Raw genomic sequence first — 21,630 nt, forward strand, 5'->3', positions numbered from 1 at the left:
ACTTCTGATATGCACCTATTTAACAATTAAGTGATCTGAATGTATTTGCCTTTCACATCTATCAGTTGAAGTGGACATTATAGCAAAAATTACTTAATGGAGTAACCTGCCTTGAAGAAACCTTCTAAAGGAGAAATTATTTTTGTAGATTCACTAGATTTGCAAGCTAAGACATTTTTATTTAATATTGATGGAGATTTTTTGGAAGAGGGTTAAAAGAGTGAAGATTATAATGTGAATATCACTCGTAAGGGGACACGGTCAAGTACTTGATGCAGCCAAGAAAATGAATGATGTATATGTGAAGTAAAGGTAAAACCACATGGATTCTCCATATACTGCTAAAATGAGTGCAGCCCAGAGCGCTGCCTGAGTGTGTGTCAATTATCCTTGTACTTTTTGTTAGCAGTGCTGATGGTCTCTTTGCCTATATTTTTAGATTATCACTGGTGCTCCCTGCCTTTGACTAGAGCAAGACACTGTTAGAAAAAGCTAATATCTGCTAAGATCTGGCCCCTCAGGTTCACAGCCTTCAGGCGTGATACCCCTAGTATTCTTTCTGGCTTGATTTCTGCCCTGAAGTTTCCATGAAAGAATGAAAAAGCCCAACAAATATCACTGATATTCTCGAGTGAACTCTGATCTGCAGTGTTGTAAGGGCTGCAGCTCAAAAGCTGGTTTGTGCTGTTTGCCGTGCAGCATCCTGATTCAGCCATGTGCCTGGATACATCCCAGCCAATTGAAAGCACAGCAAAGTAGGTGCTTGGGTGCTTCAAGTGGAGATGGCACCCTGGGACCCTGATGGGCCAGGGTCTCCTAGCCTACCTTGCTCATTTGGCATGTCCAGAGAGCAAACTTCCAACCTGCAGTAGCCTTGGGGGAATGAAGGCTCTCAGATAGGTTATTCCCTCTAGAGATTTTTTGCTCCGTAGTTGACTGAATCCACACCCGTGAGCTCCCTGTGTGCCACATCCCATCATTCCCTGAAACTCCCTGGTGCTTCACTCTGTACTGTGACTGGAGCTTTAACTGGCTTCCGTTTCTGTCCTCTGACACCAGAATCTCCACTTTTTGCTGCTTCTGCTATGGGCTGGGTGTGCCCCCAGTTCACATGCGAGTGAACATGCATGCGTATGCGTATCTCCAGTTTCTCTTCCTCCAGAAGCCAAATTCTGCAATCTAAGTAATATAAAGGCTTGCTTTCATCAAAATATTTTGGTTTTGCATTACAAAATAAGAAGAGCGAGAGACTTTGAAAATGCATTAAATTGCTCAAATGGAAAAAAAGATGTTGGAATTGCAAACAAAGTATATGAAATAAGTCCAGTGCGAGATCTTGCAGCATTGGAATTAATGACAGTATTTCCAATGACATCAACATTTATTATTTTCCAACTCTCACTTTTATAAGTAGAGCACAAATTCTTATTTCCAGTTCCCAGAAAAGCTTTTCATCTGGTTTAGGAAAGAAAAAACAAGTATTGACGGGTAGAGACACTCTAGCGAAAAATTAATTCATCCAGGTCATATCATTTGAAAATTATTTCTAATAGTAAATAGCTGTGCTGTTCATTACTCCTTTTTGAATAAGGTCATTGGAATGGAACAGTAGAAACTCTTATTTCTGCTGACACTTTGCAGCTCAGAAGTTGTTTCCCCTGCTACACTAATGAATCTTTTTTGCCCTTGTCTGATATAATTTAGTTCTACCTTGGCAGCAAAAGTCACTTCCTCCTGAGAGTAAATGAGTGATAAAGGACAGATGGAAGGGCAGAAATGTACAAGTGCCATCGAAACACTCATTTTTGAGTTTTAATATTCTGCAGCTGCAGACGTGCAATGTTTCTCTTGCAGTTGAGAGCACAGCCATGCGAATATTGGGAGATTTATGTGAATCCTTAAGAGTTGCAGCTTATTTTAATTCACTAATAAACTGGAGCCTGGTGGATATTAACTGTATGGATACATTTTCAGTTGGAAATAACCCAAGTTATGTAAACAGGAATAAAGATTAGTGAGAGCAGTTGATGAGGGAGCACAGACATTTGGAAAAGCAAGCTCAGATCAGAACAGGCTGCAGTGAGATTTAAGCACTCTTTTCCATTCTCAAAAGCTAAGGGAACTGTTACTACATAACCGAGTGCCTATGATTCAGAATTGTCCTTCATGGATACCTCTGGGCTCTTGGCAGCATTGCCAGTTCCCTGGTCCCTGTCCTTCTATTGACCATTTGCAACCTAGTTAATATTATTTTCTTCAAAATCAGACTTTGGAATTCCTATGTGAATTCATGAATTATCACTAAGTTCAGTAGAAATGCAGATAATCTGCATCTCTGAACTTGCGCCACGTTTGCTGGTTAAGAGTAGAATTTTCAAAAATAGCTACAGACATTGACTGCTAAATGCCTACTGAAAGCCAATAGCTACTTTTCTGTGATGTGTAGGTACCGCAGTGCTTCAAATTTCCCTAAGCATTAATTTAGAAAAATGTATTTTATACATTCAGGATTGAGAATGCTAGGCCTTGAGAGTAAATTCAGCACCATTTTGATGATAAATCCACAATACAGCAAAAAAATCTAGAAAAGCCTGTGAGGTGTTTTATTGATGATACAGTGATTCAGTGAAATCCTTCATAATCAATAGTGTAGACAAAAATGAATATTAAAAGTGGCCCTAGACACTTTTATATCTGGGATTAGTTTTTCCTGCAGTGTGTGTTTTTCAAGATGGATATAATGGATTTTATTGCTACTGGAGATACCTTTAGACATGACAGTTGGTTCTGAACTGATATAAACCAAGTGCACTTTAAAACATAAATAAACAAACAAATAATGCATGTTTTAATAATGCTAAGTAATGTACATTGCTATTTAAAGCAAGCACATTCAGGGACCAGAGCAGTACTGCTCCTTATCTCTCTGCGCATGGTATTTGTCATGTTCAAAACAGGTCATGAGGGATATACGATGTCGAAAGTTTTCAGGTACAGATGAAGACTTTGTATTGACCCAGAAGCCCGTTCCATTGCTTACCCATTTTATTGTGACATCCCAGGGATTTTTTCAACCCCTGCGCCTGAAAAGGGGGCAACTTCGGTACACTGCCAAGGGAAACAAAGCAGGGAACAGTTGCTGGGGGGGGGGTCGTTTGCTTGTTTGTTTTTTTACATCTGCAAGCAGTATATTAAAGTGCATGGACGAAGGCAGGAGTTGTAGCTACAAGGATTGCAAAAAATCCCACAGTTAAACACTGTGCATAAAGAAAGTAGTGGCTCAGGCACATTGCTGCGCTGTTCAGTCTTGCCCATCTAAATCGAGTAGGCTAGCAATAACCGCACAAAGCAACAGCGTTTGACCTCATGAAGACCAAGGTTCTTTAAATGTTGACATAATACTCACATGTTATATTCACATTCATAGTAACACACTTACATTCCATGCACATCAGTTCTGAACTGACCCGTGAAAATGATTAGGGTGAGTCTTATAAAACACGAGTGGCACTTACACAGGAAAGATAAAAAAAGACCATGAGGATGGGGACTGGGTCAGAAACAGCCCAGCCGCTTGCTGTATCTGACCACAGAGTCTCTTGGGGAGCCACCACTGATTTCATTTCACATTTCCTCTTCCCCTCTATTCCAGGCGGGTACGGGTAAGTGCGGGGAGAGCGTTTCACTCGTGTTCATTAAGGCATCGTCCAGGGGCTCCCTGTCGGTGACCTTCCCCGCAACAGCGCGCCGTAAGCATTCGGGGCTGTGCTGGCACAAGCGCAGGCCTGTTAGCCAGCCGCTCCTATCACCAGGAGCATCAGTGTATCAGATGGGCCACAGCACGCCGCTCTTCCACCACTGCAGGTAGCTGATGTGAGAAGGGGCCTGGGAACAGGTTGCCTTCCTCTTTCTCATCTGTCATTTTTAAGGTCGTCTTCCTTTTATTGGGTTCCCCCTCCCCCTTGCTCCCATGAGATGGTGCCGGATCAGAGAGGGAGTAGTTGTTCGGGAGGCTAACAGGGGGGATTTGTGCAGACACTTGTTTTGGTGGCGGTGTGCACGGGAGGAAGGACTCTGCTAAGAGGCTCTGATGTCTGTCTGTCATCACCTGGCCTCAGCTTGCCGTGCTGCCTCCCCAAAACTCCCACTCTCTCTGGAAACCTGATTCTCTTTTTAGCTCTGCTCTCCATGCTACTGCTCCGAGCATCTGTGATCAGATCTCAGTCTCAGCTGAAAGGGTGTAAATCTGAAGTTACTGGGTGAGGGATTTTTCTCTTTTTTAATTCAAAGTTTGGGTTTCCTGACAGTCTGGGAGGCAGTGTGGCTTTTTATTCCTCTTCACTAAGGTCATGGCTGGCACTTTTGCTGCCAAACATGGGAGAAATGAGACACTGATCCGTTTCTAACATATGGCAAAACAATTCTGTGCACTGGTCTTGCTCTGTGAGCATCTGGTCACTACCTTTGTCCTTCCTTTCCTACCCTCTGTGTTTGTCTTTGCCATGACACACTAAAATGTAGGTCCTTTAAGGCAGGGGCAGTTTCTTCATAGCTAAAGCTGGCAAGTGCCTGGCATGCGTTAGCTGCACCTGCAGACTATTTTGGCCTCCAGATTTTTATCCTGCTGGTGACATATAGATGGGGACAAGTACAGACTGGGGATTCATGGCTGAAAATTAGGTGCTTACATACAAATGGTGAGGGAATTAGTGTGAGTATCAAGAAAGCAGTAATAATAATGTAACACAAAGTAGAGCAGGTACCAAAGAGAGACTTCCTAGACCTGCTGTGGAGCGTGCAATTGGCATGTGGCTGCTTTACTGCTTGGCAAAAGGGGCACCTGCAACTTAGTAACTTGATACAGTTTGACATTTTGATTTTGCTAAACGTATTTTTTTTTTTGTCATGACTATGCAGTCTGATGTATGATCTCATTTTTACATCATAGGTACATTGGAGGAGGAAAGTCTAACAGCTTTAAATCTTTTCTGTGGACAAATAGCTCTCAAACAGTTCTTCTTCTTGCTTAATTTTGAATAATTCATCCTGGGCATGATTTCCCTAGAAGGCTGTTACAAGCCCTAGCTCTTCTTGATATCTTCACTCCATCGCTTCTAGACTCCTCTCCTAGCTGTAGCTATGGCTGGTAATAGCCTTGCTTGCTTGCAGGGCAAGCCGTGAGGGCTAACATAGGAAGAGGGAGGGCTGATGACAGAGAATTGCTGCTTCCAGCTAATGGAAATGTCCTTTTACCTCAAGTGATTTTGTTGCTACATTTAGCTACAAGAGCCCTTGTTCCAGTCACACAGTTTCCTGCGTGCTCTCCGGGCTGTCGGTGCTGGCTGTTCGGATTCACATAGCGAGTTATCAGATTGCCTCTTAGTCATCTTTTTATCATGCTTTACCTATTTAGTAATATTACCCTCTCTCAAGTCATTCCTTCCAGTAGATTTGATAATGTGTCCCTTTTATCTTTATCCAGTTTGCTGTTGTTTTCCCAGTGACATTTCATGCAGGGCCCCAGAAGCTTTTGACACACGAACACTGGCAAGCACGTGCGGTTTTCCTTTGCTTTTCACCCATTAGCTCAGGCTTGGGGTGCAAAACCTCGCTGCAGTTCCTCTCGCAAGGAGCCCCCAGGCTCAGGGCAGCCTCTGGAGGGGGGATACCTCAGCCCCAAGGACGAGCTTCTCCGTGAACACAGGCAGCCGTCTCACGGCACCTGCAAACGGGGCTGCATGAGGCATACTCGACTTTAAAAGTCTCCAGGAGCTGTTGGTCAGGGCACGCAGGCGCACGAGAGGCAGAGCTTACACTGGCCCTTCTACATTTAAGTCTTTGCTCCTGCAAGAGCAGCAGCAACTTCAGGTTTCCCTTTCTCCGTTGCCCCCAGAAGACATCTGCGTCCATTTGCCGCATCTGCAATCTGCCCACAGGCAGCAGCAGGCACTTACTTTATTAAGACTTCCCAGTCTTAGGCTTTTTTACTCATGTGTATCACTACAGGACTGCCAAGAAAAGTTAATAAAAACAAACAAACAAACAAACACAAAAACCCTCCTGAATGACAGCCAAATAGGGATTTGTTTTCTGATCCAAAAACAAATTGGTCAGATAGACCCACAACAACCGGGAAGTACAGCTCACTGCCAAACCAAAGGATAGAAGTGGGGCAGCTGGAAGATAAAAGGCAGAGGGACGGCAGGAAATACTTAATACTCAATGAAGCATTAATACTTCTGATGTGGGCCAATGGGAGGCAGTGAAGCCGCATGCAGCAGGCATCCCTGTTCTTACTTTAAGCATCGAAATTCCTCTGACCTTTTAGAGCGGGAGAGGATTTTTCTAGGTACAGATTCTCCTTCTTCTGGCTCTCCACTTCCTTTCCATGTTCCACCTGCCCTCTGACGGACCCTATCAAGAATGGGAAAAAGATTTTCCTTCTAATTTAGCTAGGACTCCTGGTGTGTGGTTTTAAGTCTTTTGTTGATTATCCCAGACTTTATTGGGTTTGTAGAATACAGAATTTTTAGGCTTGAAAGAGCACATATAGATGATCATTAGTTCAATTTACCTTCTCAGTTTAGAAGCAAAACTCTGTTACTTAGCTAGCAACCTTTATGCCTAATGTAATTAAATCTCCATGTGGTTTTCTATTTTTCATGTCAAAATGAATGAAACCTAAGAAACAGCAGCCGGGAAGGAATGCAGAAAACCATGAGTATATTAGCTATGTAGTGAGGGCAAAATTTGTAGGGTAGTAGATGAGTACGTAGTTGCTGAATTAAAAAATGGTCTTTTTGTTGATGGAATGGTTTGAACATTTTAGAAGATTGCAGACAAAACCCTGCAAAGATATGGATCAAGATTTTTGTTTTGCAAAGCTGCAAATGCAGAAATTAAGGACTGCCTGTGCATTACTAAGTTCAATTTCACAGTATCCTTTCCAAGGATTCTGAAGATCTGAATGAGTGATTCCTCCTATACAGTGTGGAAATCCTACAACAGAAGTAGGGATGGACTTCAGTTCCGCATTTAACTTATGAACTATGAGTCCTTCCTTTGTCCTGAATGTATATTCTTTATACTAGAATTGTAAAAGCATAGTTCTAAAACTTCAAACTCTCTAAATATACTTCAAGTAAGCATAAAAGGCAGATATTCAAGCAAACAAAAATATAGCAACCTAATGAAGTGCTAGTTGGAAGAGGAACCTGTCACAGGGATTACTAACAGCCATTATGTAGAATAACTCAAAACAAACTTCTCACCAGTACCTCCTACCCCCTCTGAGCATCCCCATCAGGACTATTTTCATTGGCCATTTTGTCTCTGTGATAACATTATTTAATTGCTTGTCAGTATATGATTAAAGAATAATTGCATACATTCATTTAAACTTTCAGTGTCTGCTACCACTGGTTTCCAAGGGACTTTAAAAGTATGTACCTTGTAGCATAATACAGGGAGTTTGAATTTGGAGCAGACTAATCTGATTAAGTTAGAGAATTCCACCAGGACTTTCAGTTGTGTCTGTTTTGGGAAAAAGGGAAATTAAGTTAGGACACTGCACAAAACCATTGTTGGTAATTTGGCTGTTAGTTTGATTCAGACTTACACTATTTTAATAATTTTTAAATATTTGGATTATATGCATTTATTTTTGCTACTGTCCCTATCATGGCATAGATAAAATTTAGTTGGTTATCGTTTCCACTTACATATGTAGGCTTTGTGAAAGACTACTTAAAATTTTTGTTGCAAATTCCAGACTTTTGCTTCTGAATAACTGTTGTGCCACCTAGTGGGTATTATACCACACTTTTAAATAGATGGAAAGAAAATTTACTTAAAGAGATACCAGTGAATAATGACACTTAGCGTCAGTCTTGATACAAATATTTACAGTGAAATGTAGAAATGAAACGTTTTGCCTTTTTCCATTTGATTTAGTAGCAAAGTGTTCCATTAACATAAAAATTTTTCATTTCAACTTTATCACTGCATTTCAGTTACGGTTTTATTAAAGTAGCATAAGTTATAGAAAGAACACACACGGCACCAGTCTTCAGATAGCTCTCTTCTTCCCCCAGCAGTAAATCTGGTCCTTAATGAATCACTAGCATATTTCGTATGCTTTTATACTTTGATCAAGTTATCAAAATGAAAGAATATTTCCAAACTTAAAAATCAGGAATTTCCAAATTATAATTAAATAAATAAATGCACTGAAAATGTCCATTATCTGACCAACTATTTTTTATTTCACTTCGGAACTATTTTGCTCTTTCACTATTGAACTATTTTCACTTGGGACCAAACTAAACTGTTTAAAAAACTTACATAATTGTGTGACTGAAAGTGCTCTTTAGAACAAATAATAAACAATGTGAAACATAATATTCTGACACACAGAGTACAATTATATAAAATTTCCTTTGCGATATAAACAGTTCCAGTGTCCAAATATCTGCATAGATTTCATTGGTTAATAGTTATTTCTTAGCAATTTCTTCATCTAGCTGAAACGTCTCAATAATTCTCTTTCCACTTTTTAAGTAAACCGTCTGTGCAGTGTGGAAGTGCTGGTTTTGCTACAGTAGATAGCAATAATATTTCCAGCAACAAAGGGAACAACAATAAATTTCCATTAATAAAGTGCTAATTCCTAGCACTGTTCAAGCTACATTATTCCGTCTTCTATAAAATTGCCAAAGTAGCCCTCCTTAACAAAAGCTGTACAAAAGTATTAGGTGGTATGTATTTTTAGCACCTGCGTGCAATGCATTAGACAGTAAAAAAGAAATGTTCAGCAAAACTATAATTTCAAATGGTTTAGGATTCTCTCATACTCAAGAGAACTTTAAACTCATGTTAGTTAACAGATTTAAATAATGTGTGTTAGAGATCTTTCATATAGCAGGACCTGAGGCCAAGTAAAAATTGATGTCTGGACTGGAGCTTTGATAGCTCTTTGCTAGACCTAGATGTGAACACAAATTCTTCTATGATTTTCCCTAAATACATAACAAAGCGTATCTCTTATCTCATTTGCTCTCAGCAGCATTTGTCAAAAAAATCTGAGTTTCAGCTTGAAGTTGACAGAAAATGAAATTACTTTCCCAAGAAAAAGGCATGGGTTTTGAAATGGCAAAAAATCAGAACTATAGTCTGAGTTTTTATTTATGTTTTGGGGGTTATTTTTTTTCCCTCCATTGAAAGGATTTCCAGAAAAAGATATTTTCAATTTTCTGGCTTCAAGGCTTGACAGGATTTTGTCATTTAATTTTCTTCTTACAGACAAATGAAATTGAGAAGAATTTTTCAGGTGTCCTCTTTAAAGTTTAGTGTGCAGGCTCTCTGTCTTCTTTGATATTTGAAAAATGTCCATACTTTCATTTTCCAGTTTTATCTGATGGTATTTTGTGTCAGTGAGACAGAGTAAAAACAAAAATATATCTGTTTTTATTTCATAATCAATTAATTACTGTGTTTTGAAACAGTTTTGTTAAAGATGGTCAGGGAAAAGAGGTCTGCTGATGCGGTCTGTTGCTCCGTAAATACTCTCAAAGGCTGATATTCACGTTAAATATTGATTTTCAACATATTCAAAGATTACTTAAAATAGGGTTGGAAAGCAAATACGGTAAAATTTACAAAGGCCTTCTTGTCTTATCTGACATGTGCTTGATAACAGGCTCTTACTTCTTGATATTAATTTGCTCAGACATGATTTTTTTTTAGAGAGGATGAAGTATTTAGTAAAAGAGAAATTCACTTAGAAAACGTCTTCTTTTTATGTGTAGGCACATATTTTTCATGCTTATTTTAAGTCCTCTAGTGATAAGCATTTGACACTATCTAGGAGGAAAATATAGTTAAGCTTAAGAATTCCCGTTCTTTTATTTTCCATGACAGTATGTTAACGTGTGATCTTTAAATATGTCTTTGGGAGTATTACCTGTGGAGTCAATGGATGGCTTTTCATAAAGAGACAGTTGAGCATCTACACAGAAATGTGCGCAGTGAAGTTTTAAATCAGGATTGGGATTCAACATCATAAGAAATAACAAAATATTAAGCAGTACTGTGTAAAAAAGTCTATAAATAGTAAAATGAAGAAGTCTCTGAGAAGGTTAGTTTTTTCCGCAAAGAAAAAAATATGTCGTTATAATGGATAAACAAGATAATTACATGGCTGTTTTCTTCTTTCATCTCAATCTAGTTTCGTGTTTAAATTCAGCCTACCAACCAACCCTTCAGCCAAATCTCCCTGTCCCCAGATAGCTACAGTGCACAACACTGAAGCCAGGGGGTTTCTCAAGTGAGTAAAACCATCAGTATTTGATTGCAAGTCTGACTACTTTTTGGACCGCATGTCCATTTCCTCAGTATCATTTAGACAAACGGAATGTAATGATAATAAACCTCTCTGAAAGAGAAGCTGTCTGGGGATTTAAATAATGTGCTGTCTTCTTCACAAGAATGCACCTCTTCATTTTAAGTTATATCTGATTAGTCAATATTTACTGTAATCTTAATTGAGCAAGACCTAATTTGCTTTGGTTTCCCGCAGTTCAGAAATTGTAGACACTTCCCAGATCAGGCTCTTAAAGGTTTCACTTTGTTCATACGAGCCGTTCAGAAAATACCTGCTAAGCGCACGTGCCTGGGAGCGAGCGGGACAATCCCTTAAGCCATTCTGTTGCTATGACCAATGCTAAACTAGTCACTAGGCTGAGGCTGTGTCAGGCCTGAGCTTAGTAGCTCATTTCTGAAGGTTCTACCTGGAAATATTTTCAAGGATTTCAGGAAAGGATTTCTCTGAAACTAAAAGTCATGAGGCAAATGCGTATTGAGGCATTGAGCCTATGGAATAAGTAAATAATAAATCACACAGTTGCACTTGTTCACAAAGTATAGATATTTGTTAAAATCACTGTCCTTTTAACCATGCAGACCAGGATTTTGATTTGTTATTTATAAAACATATTTGGGAAAATATGCAAGAAAATTCTACAGTTAGGTAGCAGATTCAACTTAGATGAAAGTCCTAAACTCAAAGGATCAGAAATATACATCTGGATTTTTGAAATGCAGCCAACAGATGTAATATGTCTGAGTTTTTTTCTTTTCTGGTCCTAATGGTAGCACAATATTTATTCTTATTTATATAGCTGTGTAAATAAGCAGATGTTTCCACAGACATTGATATTTACTAGCCATTAGAACACATTAGTATTCAAAGTTACATTTTTACCATAATATAAAAACCTTCAGTGAAGCAGCATTACATGCAATAAGGTGTTTGGAAGAATGAATATTGTAAAGGCAAATGCAATGGAAGTGAGTAGGACACAGATGGAGGCTGCAGATACAGTTGGGCATCACAAAAGTAGGTCTCCTCGTCCAAGTGGAGGGGAAATGGATTGGCAAACGAAGGAATAAGAGAGGCTCTTCCCACGGCGCAGCTTGACATACTGCATTTCTCGGTGCCTTCATGTGGGCAGTGCCAAAGGGGGGTTCCCTGGCAGGAGCCGGGGCTGCGGCACTGGGGCCGGCTCAGCCCCCAGCACCCTCACAACGGGACGTTTCCCCTCCACCGACCGCAGGGCAGCAAAGGAGGTGAATCAGGTAACTTTGGTGCCTACCGTTAGATTTTGTAAATGCTGAATAGGAATATGAAACACATGATTAAAGAAATTAGTTCCTTTTTTGCTCCCTGCTATGCCTCCCACAATAACAACAGCAGCATAATAAGCAAATAATAAGTAAATCTAATTCGTGAATCACAGAAGTGATTTTAAAGTGCTGACTTATTAAATCTAGATAATTTTATATTTAAGCAAAATATCCTTACAGATGGAGAACAGAAGAGATTGAGGCTGAAGTGCTTGCAGTGATCATTCGTATTAGTGGGGCATGTTTGAGCTTTATTTATATCACGTTGATAGTTAATTAGTGAAAGTTAGATATCAATATTTGGAAAATGTGACAAAAGTATATATATACATGTATATGAATATAAAAGTATATCAGATATTTGGATCTACTGTGAACATTTAAGAGAACTGGCTGGAATATTTCATAATAGGATCAATTTCTATGGCTCTGTATTTTGATCCTGCAAAGATGCAAAACTATACTGAGTGTAATAAGATTGATAACGTAAGTAAGTCTTTGTAAATCTGAGGTTCCTGTTCACTGCTCATTACACTGTTCTTCCTGTTATCATGCACATATCTATAAGGAATACATCATCTTGTGTGACATTAGCTGCAAGTAATGTCAGTTGCTATAAAATAAAGGTAAAACCCTGAATGTTATTGTGAATACTTGCATCTTCATTTTTTCATTTCAAGTTTTGGAAAATTTACACTATGTTTTGAAAAAAAAACACTATGCGTGATTTGAAACATTGGCATATGTAACCTAGCAATAATTTCAGGAAAATGTTAAAATGCATATATATTTTCTATTTTGCCAAATGTGAAATGCTTAAATCTTAAAGTTTTGCACTTTGAGGGGATCTTATACAGCAAAGCCTAAACAGTAGCATCTGACTTCCTGGAGAATTCATCTTAGAGCCTCCTAAAGACAGCAAAAAACCCAGATTTCTCTGAAAAAAGTGAGGCTGTGTATTTGTGAATAGAAAGGTATAAGGAAGGGAAAAATATGGTAAACTGAAATCTGAAGTCTTGACAAAATAATGAAAATACGGAATAAGCAAAGAGAAGTGAAATGAAGTAAAACTGTGACTGAACTGTTCCTACTGTCTATTCCATTTTACTTTCCATAAACTCAGCAATGTGCAATGAATTAGTCTGTTCCAAAAGGCCAGGCTTTGAAGTCCATGGTTTACCTGTCTTTTGCAATTAGTGAGCATTTCTGCAGCGGCTCTCACCTTCCCTCCCAATGGGCCTTAGTGAGACCCCTCATATCTGACGCCCTCCAATGGAGCATGCAGCAGAGGTGCACTGGAGAGGAGGTGTGGGAAAGACTCTCTAGCCATTGCCTGTGCTGTGCATACACTTTCCTGAAACTGCTGGGAAGAGTGTACGACCTCTGTGCGGTACCTTTCATAACTTCTCATTAAAAAACAAAAACCAAAAAGCCCAAAACCACTAGTAGTAATCTCAGGTAAGTCTACATGGAGAAAAAAATAGTTTTCCTTGTTGCTCACTGGCTTGAAACTGTAATCTAGTATATTATACCTGTGATTTGTAAACTCTCATCCTGGTAAGAACTGTGATCATTTCACAGATTTGTTTGTTTTGTTTTTCTCACTCAGACTGTGCTGCACTGTGCATTTTACAAAAGTATTTGTGACTCTTTTTCCACTTGGTCGCACACCAGTCTGTCTGTGAACTGCTGAGATTTGGCTTGCTGGGAAGGTGTTGGTGAGCTGCATTGTAGAATGTGCTTTTTTGTCTGAGCCATGGACCCAGGGCGCTCTATTTCCCTGTAGTGCTTTTTGTACACATACTAGAAAATGCATGGCAATTTTGGAAAGAGAAGGATAACTTGGCTTGCTGTGGCTTCCTAAAGCATTGAAATCCCTATTCAGCTACCAAATTTATAGATATGTGAAGAAAATCCGGTCACTGTTTGAAAGTAGAGTTGTGATGGTGGTGGTGGTGGTGGTAGAAGTAGGTTTCTTCCACGAAATTGAAAATATGAGTAATACATTTCTTACTGAATTAAACACTTAGATTGCAGGAACTTGTAAAAGAGCCAGAATAACAAAGGACTATTGACAATACTACTAGCACCTTCTTTTTATCTTAGATCATACCAGCTTGTAGTTTTTATGAAAAAACAATGTAATAGTATCATCACAACTCTGAACTTACCTTTCAGACTTCTCAAACAATACTAAACTAGGCATTAGATGTTACCTTGTAGAGTTTTTGTAAGTGTATGCATGAGGAGGGGATGCTTTATGCCTTTCATCCTCTGCTCTGTGCCCCTAATGTCAGTGAAGGAAGGGCAGCACCCTACAATACTAATCATATCTGGCATATAGTTGGCAAACACAGTCATTTCAGATCTCTCTCATACTGTCGTGACCTCATCCCATCTGAGAGCTCTAGAAAAGATGTCTCTGCTTCCTAAATATAACACTGCAAAAAGGATGTTTTCCACTGATCCTGTTTGATGCAGATTTCTGTTTCACTGTGACTAACCACCCTGACCCACAAACAATTGGCAAGAACGGTTTCAACACTTGCTGAAGTGATTAAGTTGCTTGTGAGCAATCAGTCACAGCTGAACAGTATTTTTGTTTCATGCGCACACTGAGTAGTGCTTCACCATCTCCTTCAAAGGAGAATGCTATTGTACGTTAGATTTCTGTGTGCCTTCATTGATGGTTTTTGAATATGTAGGATCTCCATTTGTATAGATGTACCATGTATAAATGAGTGTCCTTTTTGGTCAAGGCAAAGGAGTAGAGCTCATATGAGCATGTTTGAAGAGGTGTGAATGAAAAGCAAGAGCGTCGTTCCCATGCAGGCCCTCCCTCTGCCTTTTTGCAAATGCCTTTCTGCGGACTTTCAATTCAGCAGTGTAGGTGGAATGAGTCTATCTCACACTGTGCAAGTTTGACTTCTGCAGCTTCTTTGAAGCAGTGTGAGACAGATCTGTAGGGACGTGATGCGTGTGTTTAGTGACCCGAACTAAACCAGCTTCATAGTCGGAAGTGTTCTAGCCAAAGGAGACAAAGGAAAAATTACATCGTGTCCCACAGCTTCGCTGATAGAGGGCAAGTACACAGTGAAATTGTTTCAGAAAAATCCATGTATATTTTCTTGAGAAAAGCAGTTTGACAAGTCTGTAGATTTTTGATTGAGAAAAAGGAAAAGAGGTGACCATATAGGTATCACATAGCAGTATAGATGAAAGAGGCCTCAGTGAGCGAGTTACATGCTGTAGCTTACCTTTTATCCATTCATGTTCTTCTATGTCTTGCCTTCAAAAGCATGTCTGCAGACAGTCTTTGGAAAAGCACAAAATACTGGTCTTTCTTTTAGAAATCTGTTGTCTAATTGCATGTTCTTGTTCACTTCTTTATAGCCATTTTGTGAAATATACCTCAGTGCATTTCTTTTTATAGAGCCATCTTCATGACTTCACCTTCATATTAGCCATATATCTAAAGATGCTGAGATCTAAGTTGGTAAATGCTTGCTTTGTGAGCTAAGCTTTGTTCATAAAGAATGAACAGATTGGTCGTCCTGGTACACTGTATAAAGGGGATCTTCCTGAGCTGACTGTAAGACTGAAGACATCTTTGCTCTGCCTCATCATTAAAACCGATAGGGATAGTTCTTGCAAGGGGAGTGTTTAGTGTTTGGCCAAAGTCACTGTGCACTGTGCTGTGCCCTACTCATTTCAGCAGCAGCTGTGTTTCAGCAGCTCCACATGCTTAACAGCCCAAATCTTCTGCAGTTCTAAGACATCATCTTTCTTATGGATTTCTGTAGGATTAGAGAGAATAAAATTTCTGCAGACTTTAAGCCCAAGGCTTCAAAAGTGCCAAAGGACAAAAAGTATAGATAAATGTAAAATGTTATGGCTCTTTATTATACAGCAAATGGATGCATTTTCTGGCATCATATTTTAATTTACAGGGAGAAATGCCCCACACACCAGTGGCTTTCTTTCCAGCCTCTTTGGCAAAGGATTTGCTGCTTTTCCTTCCCCTTGTCATGTTTCATCACTCACACTGTTATGAACATCCAGCATAGGCTGTTCTTCCACCCACCATTTCCTCCTCATGCTCTAAATCCTTTGGAAGACACTTGCATGAATTATGTATTAGATATAAATTATGCATTATTATGTGTTAAGTACAAATTCAGGGACAGTCTTCAATATGTTGAATGCTCTCTATTCCTGCTTCTTATATATCTTACATAAAGCTGATAAGAGTTGTTACTCTGATTGTTTTATACCCTCTAATGAAATTTCACATAAAGTCTGAATCAATCAGGCAGAAGAAATGTGCGATAGCCATAAAAACAGACAAGCACATAACTCGATAGCCACATATAATGCAGCATTTAGCACAGACAGAGTTGTCAAAGCTTTATTTGTACCTAGGTATGAGAAAATCAGCTGAGAATGTGGGGAAGTCTGCTTAGCATCTACATTTCTTCAAAGGATTAACAATCATTTTTATAATATATAATATGGTAGTTATAATGTTATGTGATAACAGTGTAAGGTTTGTGACTAGTTACAATGTTGTGTATTTGTTTTAACTTCCTGGGTTTTTAAAACTAATTCTTTAAAATACATAATTATAGGTTACCTGCTGCTATTCCTATTGTATATTTGCTTTTCTCCTTCTTTGCAGTGTTTCTTCTTATAGAACTTCTTAAAGACAAATAATGCATGCTACTTCAGTTCCTCACAGCTCTCTTTGAATTGCTTTCCTTTTCCAGTACAATATACAACTAGTGAAAAATGTCATTTTTTCCATAAGAAAATGAAATTTTCATTTAAAAATGAATTTTATGATATTGTACAGATTTGGATAAAATACTGCACAATATTTCAAAGTGAAAAAAGTTTGAAAAAATCTGTTTCAAAAACAATTCCTAATTTCAATTCATTTCTGAAATAATTTTATGTTTTTCACTTCAATTTTCATATCAGCAAGAACTAGTAAGATTAATGAAGCAGTAGGATATCCTAATAATAAGGATATCATGTGGTAAGTCATATCCTGCTATTAGTTCTCATTTCATAATGGTGAAAACAGTCTAATTTATTTTTGTTTGCAAAGTATTAGGTATAGCTTAAACATTTCATCTCCTTTCCTAGATCAAAGTGCCTACTGTTTGTTCTGTGTTAAAGCAGATTGGCACGTTGATCTAGAAAATAAGATAAGCATTTATTCTATCAATTAGAGCAGCAGCTGTTTTCAAAATCTGTGTGTTATCTGGAAGCCTATTCCTAGAAAAAAAAAATTACAGCACTTTCTGTTATCATATGGCTCAGTGTGTCAGTACTACTGATAGTAAGGGAACAATTAAAATGGTATAAAATAATCAACGTTTTAGAGGAGCAGCTTTACAATTAGCTTAACGATGTCTGTAGCATCTTTTCATGTGAGTGTTCAGAAATATTTCCTTCATGTCCACTTTTCAAAGAAAATAGAACTTGAAATGTTAAATATTTTTGATAAAATACAATTTTAGTTTCAAAATACTTTGATTTAAAACAACTTTATTTTGCTTTCTAGATTTTATATTTCAGTAAATGTTGTTTACAGTTTATATATTTCTTACTTTTTTAAAAAAAGAAATTGCTAGTGTTGTTCCAAATTTACAATCTCTCTATTCAGGAGAAGAGTTAAAGTTAAAATGTATGATTCCCCACAGCAATATTTGCTGTTATTATTATGTTCACATCTTGTGTGATAGAAGGATAAATGCATTAAAAATGGGTTGAATTACATTAGGATGAAGCAACCTCACTGTAACCTTTTATTAATAAAAGAGGCAACCTAATATCTCATTTACTTTAGATCCCCAGACATGTTTTCTATGATAATTATTGTGCATGAGGTAAGTGAACAAAATATCAGTCCGTTTACTGTATATATCAAAGGAACTGCAGCATTTAAAATCACGTGGTCCTTTATGGCTTGCTAACAAAAGTACAAGTACAGTTCAAGGGAAAACAGAATGTAGAAATTAATTAAGAACCTAAAACAAAAACTCCCCTTCTGGTTAAATATTTTGTGTAACACCAGTCCATTTTGATACTCATTATATCATGTCATTATATGTTGAGTCTGGACTGATTCACAGTTAGAAAACAAACAAACATTTGCGTTTCACAGCATATTTTGTTGAATATTTACCATCAGCAGAAGACTTTTTCATCAGAATTCTTGCTGCTTGATGAAAAAATTGATTTATAAAAATGAATCTAGTCAGTTGACCACAGAAGTTAATGAAATAAGGGAAATGCAAATTCCTATTCTGAGCATGACTTCATTTTACAGAAGTACTTGAGGAAAAGGTTTAAGGTTTAATTATGAATCCCTTTCATGCTTTTTCCTCTTTTCCTAAAGTGTTTAATGATTGCTCTGACATCTGCCAAACACTTTTTCCTCACTCTGGAGACCATACTTTCAAAGGAAATTTTAACATGTGTTGCCCCAAAGAGATTTTGAAGTCATTAGATGTACAAAATCATTAGTCCAAATATAAAAATGTGCATGAAAAATGCATAGTGTCATGTGCAAAAAGTACTATTGAAAACTTTCAGTACCTTTATCAGACAGCCAAAATGTCAATGAAAATGAAAAGATCTTTACAATCTCAGGCGATATGGTAGCCTCTGACAAACACTGAAACAAAGCTGACTTTGTATATCTGTACTTTAAGTAATGAAAGATGGAACAATATTTGGGTTTATCATTATCTGTAGATGCAGGCAGCTGAGACTGGAACTGTGTTTTGCGAGTGCCACAGGAGCACTGGGGACCAGCACTGACTCTGACCTGGAGGGTTTGGAGCCGCACGTGTCTGGCACTTGGTTTTTGAAGGCTTTGGAATAGCAGGCTGTTGAGGTGTAAGGTTCAGGGCCATCCATTATAGAGTTAGGGGGGCCATTTTAATGCTATTGCATTCAGCCATAGCTGAATGCTGTTCAAATTCTCTTGGGATTTTGGTTATCATGTGACTGGATGTTTTGAAGGAAACAATATGCAAATATTACAAAGAGCCCAGATTAATCATATCTGTAAGTTAAGCACTACCCCATATATATTTGACCTAGAAAGTGTCACAGACAGCTGTGCTTATAAAGATAACTTTCAAGTGCTTGGGGGATTTTATGCATGTGAGAATTGGAAGATTTTTTCATTTACTGTTGTCACTTGTTCACTTGGGTGTTTTTCTGTTTTGTTCTGTTTTCCCCCACTGCAGACTATGTCAGAGAGCCACAATGATCATGCACAATAACAGTTCAGCCTCCCCCCTGTTTGCAAATGTGAGCTCCTTCTGGAACAGAGATTCCCACAGACCAGGACTACTTGATGAAGCAGTATCGCTCATTGGCAGCTATGATTTCCCTCAGACTACAGAGAGTTTTCCCTTCTCCACTGTGAGATCAGCAAATACGTCCCTAAATGCCACGAGCAGAGACCCTCTGGGTGGACACACTATCTGGCAAGTGGTTTTGATTGCTTTCCTTACTGAGATCCTTTCACTGGTGACCATCATAGGAAATATCCTAGTGATTGTTGCATTTAAAGTTAACAAACAACTGAAAACGGTCAACAACTACTTCTTGCTGAGTCTTGCTTGTGCAGATCTGATCATTGGCATTATTTCCATGAATCTCTATACCACGTACATCCTCATGGGCCACTGGGTTTTGGGAAACTTGGCCTGTGATCTTTGGCTCGCCATTGACTATGTCGCCAGTAATGCCTCTGTCATGAATCTCCTTGTTATAAGTTTTGACAGGTATTTTTCCATCACTAGGCCGCTTACGTATAGAGCCAAACGAACAACCAAAAGGGCTGGAGTTATGATTGGTTTAGCATGGGTCATCTCTTTCGTTCTTTGGGCCCCTGCCATCTTGTTCTGGCAGTATTTTGTTGGGGAGAGGACTGTGCCTCCTGGCGAATGTTTTATCCAGTTTCTAAGTGAACCTATCATCACTTTTGGCACTGCCATAGCTGCCTTTTACTTGCCAGTCACCATTATGAGTATTTTGTATTGGAGGATCTACAAGGAGACCGAGAAACGCACCAAAGAGTTAGCAGGGCTACAGGCTTTGGGCAGTGAAGGAGAGGCGGCACGCTTTGTACACCAAACGGGCAGCTCCCGGAGTTGCAGCAGCTACGAGCTGCAACAGCAGAGCATGAAACGCTCCTCCCGGAGGAAATACAGACGCTGCCACTTCTGGCTCACGATGAAAAGCTGGGAACCCAACACAGACCAGGGGGACCAAGAACACAGCAGCAGCGACAGCTGGAACAACAACGATGCCGCTGCCTCTCTCGAAAATTCAGCCTCCTCCGACGAAGAAGACATCGCTGCAGAGACCAGAGCCATCTATTCGATCGTGCTGAAGCTTCCCGGTCACAGCGCCATCCTCAACTCCACAAAACTACCTTCTTCAGAAGATTTGCACGATTCAGGGGACGAACTGCAGAAATCTGACACAGACTCAAAAGAAAGGAAACCTAAAAAATTGCACCCTCCAAAAAGTTTTCAGGATGGTGGAAGTTTCCAAAAGAGCTTTTCAAAGCTTCCAATTCAGCCAGGGTCAGCAGTAGAGTCGGCCACAGCGTCTGATGGCATTTCGTCGGTGGCCAAGACATCTGCAGCCTTGCCTTTATCCTTCAAGGAAGCAACCCTGGCAAAGAAGTTTGCCTTGAAGACCAAAAGTCAGATCACCAAGCGAAAACGAATGTCACTTATCAAAGAAAAGAAAGCGGCACAAACGCTCAGTGCCATTTTGCTTGCCTTCATCATTACCTGGACCCCCTATAACATCATGGTTCTGGTGAATACCTTTTGCAAAAGCTGTATCCCCAAAACTGTCTGGCACCTGGGGTACTGGCTTTGCTACATCAATAGCACGGTGAACCCCGTGTGCTATGCACTGTGCAACAAAACATTCAGAACCACTTTCAAGACGTTACTGCTGTGCCAGTGTGACAAACGGAAACGACGCAAACAGCAGTATCAGCAAAGGCAGTCCGTCATTTTTCATAAGCGGATCCCTAGGGAGGCTTCATAGAATAGTATTTTTTAAGCAAACAAAACAATAACGAGGGAGGATGGGATGGGATGGGATGGGATGGGACGGGATGGGACGGGGAGGGAGGGTGGTTCCAGGGTGCTGATTCAAACATTTAAACACCAAGACGTGAAAGCAGCTGCCAGGCTTATGTATCCTTTTAATAAATCCAGTTTAATATAAAAATCAAATCTGCATTCAGCAAAAACTAACAAACTTCAACGTTTTTACTAAGGAGTGAAAGACTTAATAAAGTTTTCCTACAAAATTGCAAGAAGCTGTATAGCAATTATAAACCCATTACTGATCTGCCCAGCTCTTTGATTGTAATCAACTCTGGGATCTCAGGTAAGCACATCTAGCTAGCCCAACTCTTCTGTTCCCAAAGAATCCAACAACTTTCAATTCAAGTCACGTACAGACATAGCAAGCTAGCAAAACAGGTTTATGAAATTATTTGAGACACTGTATAGTTTGCAAAATTGCTTCTTGTTGTCCAAGTAGAGCTTTCTTGTCTACTCCTTTTTTGGTGTATTGTTAACTGTACCCCTGACTCCTGATTGCAGAGTATCTATGTGTGCAGCTCATGTTATATATATGTGTGTGTGAGTGTGTATGTATGCATAACATACATTCACACCTCTGCAATACACACATACCAGGAAAGAGGTGAACTATTGGTCTAGGTTTTTTTACAGGGCCTCCTATCACTGTTGCATATGAATGCAATTAAAAAAAAATCATAGAATTGTTGTATTAATATATTTCTCATTACTTGCTGCCTGAAATTGGAATTTATCTTTGAAACCAAAAGAGTGTACACAGATTTAAAATGGAGCCAACCAAAGCATAGCC

At 39.0% G+C, this 21,630-nt stretch overlaps 1 protein-coding gene across 3 annotated transcripts in view; it reads left to right on the forward strand.

The window, feature by feature from the left end:
• CHRM3 (cholinergic receptor muscarinic 3) overlaps positions 1-20,810 on the forward strand; it is a 276,502-nt gene extending 255,692 nt beyond the window's left edge. For all 3 annotated transcript variants that reach the window (XM_064509353.1, XM_064509352.1, XM_026102544.2), the window contains one exon: positions 18,948-20,810. In XM_064509353.1, coding sequence (XP_064365423.1) covers positions 18,948-20,775 — 1,828 coding nt within the window. In that variant the 3' untranslated portion in view covers positions 20,776-20,810. The remainder of the gene's footprint in view (positions 1-18,947) is intronic.
• Positions 20,811-21,630: the final 820 nt, after the last annotated feature.

Source organism: Dromaius novaehollandiae, chromosome 3 (genome assembly GCF_036370855.1).
Source record: "Dromaius novaehollandiae isolate bDroNov1 chromosome 3, bDroNov1.hap1, whole genome shotgun sequence".
In the NCBI taxonomy this organism is placed as follows: domain Eukaryota; kingdom Metazoa; phylum Chordata; class Aves; order Casuariiformes; family Dromaiidae; genus Dromaius; species Dromaius novaehollandiae.